General features: G+C 30.4%; 1 protein-coding gene across 1 annotated transcript; it reads left to right on the top strand.

Moving 5' to 3' along the window:
• Positions 1-228: 228 nt before the first annotated feature.
• Positions 229-6075, top strand: LOC118067269 (uncharacterized). Its single transcript, XM_035083919.1, has 6 exons — positions 229-305; positions 751-3871; positions 4513-4623; positions 4698-4913; positions 5022-5345; positions 5412-6075. The coding sequence occupies exons 1-6, from the start codon at positions 229-231 to the stop codon at positions 5517-5519; spliced, it is 3957 nt and encodes a 1318-aa protein (XP_034939810.1). The 3' UTR covers positions 5520-6075.
• Positions 6076-10246: the final 4171 nt, after the last annotated feature.

Genomic DNA, 10246 nt, shown 5'->3' on the forward strand with positions numbered 1-10246 from the left:
AAGTTATATCTAACCTATAAAAGTCCGTTTATCGTACTAGCTTTTCTGCCGCCGGTATATATTTCAACAAATCTTACCGACGATGCTTTGAAACTGAAATTCACCTTTTTGTTTAGTCAATATTTGCCTCACTTCCGTTCGTTCAGTGGAAAAGACAAAATAATGAGAAAAGATAGATACTCTAGTCAGTGAAATAAATTATTAATAAAATTTACATTTGCATTCGAAATGTGGTCTCAAGTCAAAGATAAACGAGAAATTCTTGCTCAAAAAAATACTAAAATGAGGTTTATTCCGAGATCTAAGTAAGTTTATTAATTATTAATCATTTGGAGAAATATCAACAGTAATAACACTGGTTTTTTCTTTTCTTTATTTCTTTTTTATCTATTAAAAAAGAATATTTTAATTATGTTTTTAATTAAAAACTATTTTTGGAGCATTGAATTTTTAAATATGCACCACGGTCAGAAAAAAGTTTTGATACATAAAAAGAAAACAATATAAACATTTCCATTAATGTTATTTTAATAAAACCATAAATAATAATGTATGATTAATAATTTTATGAATAAATAATGAAGATTAATTTTGCAAATCGATTTTTTAAAAATAACTAGAAACTAATGAAAATTCATTTTCAAAGGAATTTAGTACGATTAAATATTTAATTGATATCGTTACAATTTTTTAGTCTTACTTGGAGTGATAATGAATAAAAAAACCTAATAATAGAAAATGATGTTAAAGGTGGGCCTTGCCAATGAAGACCTCGAACTACTGGAGGAAAATTCTTGAAGATATTGAATCCAAGACTCTGAAAGTAAGAGAACCCTCATTAACTCCATTTTCTTTAGTTATTCCAGCTTCTTTTTCTAAACGTAAGATTAAAAACGTGGATGATAGCCATCATGATTTAAAAATAAAACCTACAATAAGTGAGCCATTAGTCAGAATTTCACCTCCTTCACCGACTCATAATTGCAGTAAATATCTTAATGCTCAAATCGAAGTCTCCAATGCTCTCAACGTTGAAGGAATGAATAATTTAGTGTCTTGTGATAGCAGAAAATCACAGAATAATATCAAATCTGAGATGCAAATAGAATCAGAAAACGAAATTATAAATAAACAGTCCTCGGAAGATATACATTTTAATCATCCTTATCCATCACTGTTTAAAATATCACAATTATCGAAAATTTCCAAATGCATTAACAATTTTTTAGCACACACCAGAGATACAGTCAAGTCTGGAGCTGAATGTGAAATTTTCAAGAATACAGTTTCACCAGAACAAACTTTGGATAGTGATATGGAAAAAATGAAAAAGTTTTTTGCACCTAAAAATACATTCAATAAAACAGATATTCAATGTGAGCCACAGGAGTCTTCGAAAGTAATCAACGTTGATCGAGAAAAAGAAATTAAAGAATGTAGTACAGTTCGATTAGAACAGAAAAAAGTATCTTTTTTAAACGTTGAAAATGATAAAATCGATTCGATTTCAGAAACTGAATATCGACCAGTACCAAGAAGACGAGCTCCAAGTATTGCAATAGCTAGTGCACTACCTAGTTTTGGAAAAAATGTATCATCCCTCGAGTACTCTGATTCTTTAGATAACTCCTTGTTTAATGAAGATTTCTCTACAGAAGCAGATACTCCTGAGACAGTAGAAAATACCGATCAAGTTATGAAAGCTGAAGCTTCTAGAGAACCCGATAAATCTTCAACAAAAAATAACAATCTTCAGGTTCTACATTATCAGAAAGTTGATCATTACTCTCCTCGTTATTCAAGAAATCAGCAAAAAATGAGATCTAAATATCTTTTTGCTAAATCGTCCAAACCAAAAGAATTCCAATCCATCGAAAAATTCCAGTATTGGCCAAAAAAATCACTCGTTAATATTCTTAAAGCTCTGAAGGTCATGAAAAGTAGTACTCGTAAAACAATAAACGGAAGAAGGAATGAGCATTTATTCCTTACTACCTCACCACTCCAACGTACTTCAGCAGTTGAAGGATCTTTCAATTCAACGATTACCCACAAATTCACTGATCATTCTTCAAGTATTCGATCTGAGGAGTGTTATGAAAAAGAGTCAACTTCAACGTCGCCATCATCTTTATGTTCATATTCAAGTGTTCGAAGGAGACCAATTGAAAAACCGTCAGTTTCTATTGAAAAAAAAATTCTTTCTTCTCCAGGATTTGCAGATAATTTAAAAATTGAATCAGACACTTTGTCAAGACGAATCAGTAGTGAACTAGATATTTCTGTAGTAAGCACTAGTAATCAAGCAGATACTTCATCAATATTTAAAAAAGATAAATCAATTCTGAAAAAGATTCCACAAGTCGACAGAATGTACCAGCGAAAAAAAAGTGACAAGTGTTTGGCATGTTTGCACACATCAATGATGCCAGATTCAACAAATTTTCTAAGGTTCGACAATGTGAAGTTTTCAATATCATCCATGTCGGAAGGTAAATTGATTCTTGATGAACCAGATAATATATCCTATAGTAGAACTGATTATAACAGTCGTCATGAATTATTTAGAAGAGAAACTACGTTGGATCTTGAACAATCTGATATTGAATTTGAATTACTTGAAGATAATCTGATTACAGAAAAGGTAAGATCTTCTACAGAATTGAATAATGCTTCTAATAATTTAGCTGATCAATTTCGCAGTAACGTGTCTTCATCTTTGCATGCTGTTGATCGTAAATCAGATGCAGGGTATGAGAGAAAAAGTATCATATCAAGTAAATCACTAATATCAAATTTATCGGTGGTATCTGATCGTTCAAAGACTGCATCAGATCAAGATGATTCTGATCAAGCTATTGATGAAGGAGGAGAAATGGAACAAAATATAGTAGAGTCAAGATCAAAATTTTTGGCACCTTGCCATGCACCTTTGAATCTTAGACCGAGTCTCGAGCCACTAAAAGCACTCCGGAATAAACAAGCTCGCTCAATACAATCCAGAATGGCTTCACTCGAAAAGTCAACAGAAGCTGAAAGCGATGAAAAAAGCGAAGATGATGAAGTACCAATCGTAGTTACCAAAGGCAAAGACAACAATGAAAAAAAATATATTTCTACTAGAATTGAAAGCGATAGATTGACTACTTTCACTTCAGAATCGACAAAAGAATCAAGGCAAAATTTAAATTGCATAATAATTGAAGAAAGTCTATTAAATTTAGATGATTTCAACGATTTATTGGCACAAATAAAACACCAAAGTGACTTACGTGAACAATGTAAAGCTAATGAGCTTTTAATTGCAGATAAAATATTTTCAGAATTAAACATGACTAAAAAAAGAATGGAATATAATTGGAACAATTCCTTTGTACCAATTTTTCCAATACTATTTGATTACGAAATCGTCGAGATATCACAGAAATTATTAAAAGAGGGTAAAAGTATTGTCGAGATTTTACATGAGCTTGTAAAAATATATTCTGATCGTTTGTCTGAAAGAGCTTTACATCAACGTAAAAAAATGGATCCAGATGTCTCTAAGAATATTGAAATGATAAAACGTTTATTGATGCTACTAGTAGATTCAAAAACTTACTTAAATCATCAACAAAATTCCTCTAATCCTAGCCTACCTCCTTCCCAGAAACCATCCATCAATTCCCGACAATTGAGACGGGTCTTTCCAGTGAAATCCTACAATCTCATAGCACCAATTTTAGGATTACCGGAATGGCATCCCAAACGCTGGACATCGGTTAGAGATGCAAATAAATTGAGAGTTGGATCTAAAAAGGTTATCACCACAGATGATCGATTTTCTCTAAAATTAACAGGACAAGATTCTGATACAAGTATTGATTTAATAGTAAGTAATAAAATACATCTAATAATAAAACATATCTATACATTTGTCATAAAAGTTTAATCTGTGATGTTTATTATAATTGACTAGTGAAGTTTAATTAATATTCCATTATTTTCGTATTAATTACTGATTTAATTTCTAGCTATTTTAGTAGCTGTGTAGAAATAAATTCAATAGAACTTCTGATGGTTGAATAGTTAGAATTATAGGTATTTATTATAAAATTATGCCACATTTCAAAACATCAAAATTCACATTATTATGACGTAGGTCCCATACTTAATCAATATTTCAAATCTTATGATAATAAATAACTATAAAATAAAAAATGTTAATTTACCAAATGATATCAAACTATAAAACCAAGACATTTTTTTACTCTGCATGATGATCGATATTTTAACTCTTCTTTAATCTTTCTTCTCACTTTAAAAATATGTAAATTAATTTTAATGCTACAATTCAAGTCACAGAAGATAATTTCTATCTATTTCTAGTCTAATTGAAATCAATCTAAACTCAGGCTTTTATTGATGAGTTTTTAAATATATATTGAATTATTGACATTCTTTTTTATAAGACATGATAATTCTCAATTTATTACAAAACGAATGATACTTTATGCTTGAAATTGATTTTAGGCTCATCCTCCAACTCAAGAGAAAACAGCATCAACAGAAGATGAAGGAGAATCTTGGACAAAGAAGCGATTGAACCCCTATGGTTTTTTTATTACTAAACCTCGAAGAAAAGTACCGTTGATGAGAGAATAGAAATAAAACAATTCCAAGTCATTGTTAAATAATACATTTATTGGTTTATCTAGGTGGTAATTTGGCGTCCACTGGTAGCACAAGATTTCGAAGGATATGATCCTGAAACAACTCTCAAAAGACGAGCTGCGAGAATTACCAACGAAATCTGTACAGATTTCTGTCAATGGTTGAGAAGTCTTGGTGGATTTGATACAACGATTGATGAAGAAGTGTTGAAGGAAATGTTTGAAACTGACTTCTCTGCTGATGCTTGTAGAGCAATGCAGGTAAAGCATGAAGTGTTCTAACCGACTGCTTACCCCAGTAGATGTTGGTGGGTTTAGACGTGGTCTCTTCAATATCAAGAGGTAGTAAAAAGACCTTTCAATTAACAGATTTCTCTCAAAGAGCTACCCATGGTACCATCATCAATAGCAAAAGCTCTGAATTGTCCAGATGCTGGAGAGTTTCAGAGGGTGAGAAAACAGTTGATGTTGGATGTTAAAGCAGAAAATCAACAACCACGACTCACTGCTTTTGGTTCTGCTCTGCCAAATGATTTGAAATACATTCCTCCCAAAAATGAGGTCAATTTAAATTGGCTCCATTGTGAAAATATACCAGAAGACTTAGAGACAATGGATGCTGTGTGGAAAAATATTACAGATTTAGATAGTGTTAAAGGATTCATTAACTGGATTCAAATTCATCATCCTAAAGTAAGTATGTTTATTTGATAATATTTCATGTAATGTATACATTCTCATTAATGATTCATTTTACAGACTAAGCTTCCTGCAGCTTTAAAACATTCTTCAGTAGCTAAAAAAAGCAACCTAAATCCAAATAAAAGAATAATCAGATACAGAAAATGCTTAGCTAAAGACAATTGATATATTTTTGATAATAAGAAACATTTCTATGATTAATAGAAAGTCATTTTATGTATCAAAAAAATTTATCTCATTTTAAGTGATTGATGTTTTTTCTTGGTGGAATTAAAGAAAGAAGGATGGAAAAAAATAGTACAATAGCTTTAAATCCAGAGCATTTCTTAATTTTCCAAATGAGGATGGCCAGAGTTCACGCGTCAACTATGCTGTAACTTGTATCTGGCAGTGACAGAGGACACGATTTCTGTCAGAGCCAAGACCAAGAATAGGACAAAGAAAGCGTCTCATTTAAGGTTTTCCATTTCATCTTGACACAATATTTTCAAGAGTATTGAGTTTTTACTAATCATCACAATTTTATTCTATTCATCATCACACTTTCTCATCATGATTATTACTACATATTCAAATAATAACAATTGACGAAAAATGAATACCAAGGATGAAAAGAATTAATAGCTATGAAAATAGATGCTAACAATAATAATATCGACAGCAAGTGATGAGAATAGTTACAGTTATTAGACTTGATGATGAGATCAAGTCGTGCATATTATCCTCACTAGCATCCAAGTGATGCAACCAAGTGTCATCTCAAGGGTGACGTGCGAAGGTAGAGACTGAAGTCTTGACGTTTTACCATAAATTTTCACCTTCGCTGAGTTTCCAAACGTTTACTTATTCTTATTTTATTCTGCTTTCACAAGGCTACCTTTGCTTTTTTCCACTTGGTAACGGTAACAGTAACTTATTAACGACTTTTACTGACCTTGCAGATTACTTTTTCACCTTCTTCTCATACAAAACAAAAGCAAATGGATCCTGATGAATTTTCAATTTTTCCTGGCCAAAGATTTTTTAATAAGTTCCTAATGCCAAATAAAAGAGAGAAATTTAAAGAATAATGGACATAATAAGAACAAAAAAAAAACAAATATGCCAATCCAGAAAATATCCAATACTCCAGTAAACAACTACTTATATGTATACTCAACTCACAGAATTAATTTCCTGCTTCATCTTCAAAGCTACTTGATTAAATTATGAAAAGCTACAAAAGGTTCTTTCAAGAATGTAACAGACAAGTAATACTCTTTCATAAATCTAGATTCAATCGTTGACAGCATGCATAGAGTAAATGTTGATAATATTAAAAAATCATTGAGTCAGAATAAAATAAAAATAAAATTGATTGAATATCAAAAGTTATATTGCGATGGTTAGAAAGATTTGAACATGCTAATATACTTGTGTGTGATACATATAAACTCCAATCCGCATTACGTCGTTGTAACTTCAACTTCCACATCCGGTCTGACCCGGAAAGCCGCTCCTGTGTTCACGTCAGACTGTGGTTCACTAATACATTCTATTATAAAACCATTCATTCTATATTATTCGTTACATTCTACACTACAACTTTCGGATAATACTTATTCGCTGGTTGCATGGGTAGTACCGGTTAACAAATAAAATAAGTTTTTTCAATAGAATCGAGGCAGGTTTAATAAAGGCGAGGCAAATCAGTCTCTCAGTGAACTTTGATCGATTCGCATTGCATTTTTAATTTAATCCGGAGTTATTTTATTATTAAATGTGATATTTGCTAACTAATATTTCTTTTATTGATTGTTTTAATCAATCTTCTAAAGGGTTACTCGAACTGATATTTATGCTCCATTTGGATGTACAAATTAAATAAACTTTGATTAATCAGTTATATCTAGTTTTAATAAACAATAAACTCTTTTTTTAATTTAATAAGTAAAATGGAATTTTTTGACCATTATTCCAGTGATTGAGCTTTTAAACATATATTTTTCATCCCAATTGTGCTTAGGCATCAAGAAAAAGATGGAAAAGTTATTTATTGCTTTAAAACTTTCGTTGATAAGCTTTTTTTTTTGAACTTTAATTTAACCAAGGATTAGTAAAGTTGACTAATGTTGTTATCAAGTTGAGTTCAAAAAATAAAAATTAGTAATTTAATATTTGCAAATCAATACTATTGCATGTCTTCTTGTTTGAAGGTAAGATATTATGAAATAGATTAACTACATCAAACAGAGTAATTAAAATATCTCGAGTGTAATTAAAGGATGGCAATAAATGCTCCAATAATTGTAGATTATATAACAAAATATTTTTAAAAAAAGCAATAACTAACAGATTAAATTGGAACAAAATAAGATACTGAGTAGAATATTTTTAAATTTTATTCTTTAGATTTATATATTGAACTCGATAATTATTCTTCAACAAAGTATAGAAACTGCTTGATATTGGTGATCATTATCACTGAATAGCAAAGCTGTAGATAATAAGTATTTAGAAGTCTGGATTGAGAAAAGCTAGCTGATTAATAATGCTAAGGAATTATTCTTCAATTGTTTCTTCAATTTTTCTATATAATACAAAAATAAATATATATATATATATAAAATATTGATGACATGATCGTCTTCTTGAATTCTCAATTTTTCAACTTAATTTTTTTGAAGACAATCAGAAACTTAAATTAAACTTAAATTAAAAAATTACATAAGGCAGTTTCTTGAAAATAGCAATATGTTAAAATAACATTAATCATCATTTTTTAATTAGTAATTATAAATTCTTGTACGATGATTAATGAAAAATGATTCCATGACTTGATGGAAAAACTAGTAATGAAGTCAAAATATTTTATTAATTGTCATACACTACTGCTAATGTTGAAGGACATTTTTTAATATCTTGATTTTGTGACAACTTCTGTTATTAAACTTATTTTTAACAAACTGTTATCAGATTTTCTTCGTTGCAAATTCAAAACGTGGTAGAATTGCATAAACAAACCATTAAAAATTTTATTCGAGGTTATACCTGTACCGTCTTATATCAAATTAAGAAGCCATTTTTGTCGCGTCATGTATATGTCTTGTAAACACTTATTATACACTTCAGTGTGCGAAAAATCTGTAGTTTGTTTATAGCAATTAACATTGAATATGTTCAGTATGTAACAAGTGTCTAGAAGAACAATATACTCAGATTTTCAGTGTTATTTTTAAATTTTTCTTAAATTATATTATTTCTAAATGATAAAAAACTCAAATCATATTGAAAAGATAAATAAAAAAAGTTGAATGAAAAAGTATAAAAACACCATCTGCATATGATATAAAATATTAAAATAACTTAAAATTCATAGACAACTTACATAACCAATAATTGTTTTTACAGTCACAACTGTAATGGAACGAAAACTTTACTTCTGCCCGGACACTTTTACAGTGAAGGTTTCACCCTCCAGTGAAGTACAAAGAGAAAAATGAAAATGGTTTGAAAGAACGAAAAATAAAACTAGTACCATTTGTAGCTTAGTTAGTGCGACAAACGTTCAGTGCACGCGACTCGATCGCATGTGACCGCAACCCCCTGCGGTGAAATCGTACGGGCAATTAGACAAACGGGCGAGCGAGAAGTGCACCACTTTCGCTCAGTTAAACACCCTCATCGTGATGCCAGTGTCTTTTTTTTTCTCTTTTACTTGAACCATTGCAATTGCAACTCTCATCAGCAACAATTCTTTCCTAAACAACTCCTCTGCATTTTTTGCAGTCACTTGAGATAAACAAGTTTTATTTTCACGCTTCAGAGACATTGGAACAAGATTTGAAGTGGTAAATATAAATTTACATGACATTCAAATATCTGCTGTTACATGGATTAGTTTCTTTTTCATTTAACCCTTCTCTGTAATCTGTTAATAAAATGAAATGATTATTTTTAGATACTTAAATATGAATATAAAATGAAACACATAAACTGATGGCGTCGAGGGATTGAGTGTCGACAAGATAAAGAAAATCCTGAAAGCATGTCGATGTGAATGTAGTTAGCTGTACATCCTACGTTGGACATATGGACAAGTGTCGGTGAGTATATATAATTTGCATAGGTTGATGTGGTCAAAGGATTTACTTTACTAGTGAGCTTTCTAAAGTTGAAGGAAACTAACGCGAGAAAGCCCTGTTCATGTTTCACCCACAGAAAGGTTTCCTTCCTTAGGTAACACGGGAAAAGCTTACTTGATTCAATGTAAAAATCAAAATATCTTCAAATTCAATCATTTTTTTTTTTTTTTAATATTTTGCAAAATGATCATAGAGACTAGTAGGATGTTTGCCATTACTAAAATCCTCTTGATCTAATGCCCACACTAAAGAATGAATGATAAGTCTTATTATCAATGAAAACTATTTTATTGAATAGAATATTTAGTTATTGGATAATTAGAAAAAACCTAGGTTGTTGATGCAGTTAGGTAGATCTTTAATTAAAAAATTTAATTAATGAACAAAGTAATTTTTATAATTAAATTATTTGAGTCTTTTATTTCCATACCTAAAAGGACTGGAATGTGTTGTTTTAGAAAAATATGTTGTTTATTACTTCCATCCAAGGCAAATTATTTCATTCCAGTGTTGAAGAAAAACTGTGTTAAAGTCAGTTGAATTTATAAATATATCTACAGTTGACTATCCATGTGAAAGAAATAATATGAATTTCATTTGAAGTTCTAGGGGTTAAAATAATCTAACCCCAGACAGTGATAATCGACATTTGAATCGTCATTATAGCCTGTCATTTCCAAAGAAGATTTGAAGCAAGTTGATGTCGAGTAACTGAGGCTTTCGTAGGCCAACTCAGTTGGGGTTGCTCTTTGGTTAAGATGGAAATTG

Source organism: Chelonus insularis, unplaced genomic scaffold (genome assembly GCF_013357705.1).
Source record: "Chelonus insularis isolate UGA/USDA-ARS -01 unplaced genomic scaffold, ASM1335770v1 contig_376_pilon, whole genome shotgun sequence".
NCBI classification, from domain to species: domain Eukaryota; kingdom Metazoa; phylum Arthropoda; class Insecta; order Hymenoptera; family Braconidae; genus Chelonus; species Chelonus insularis.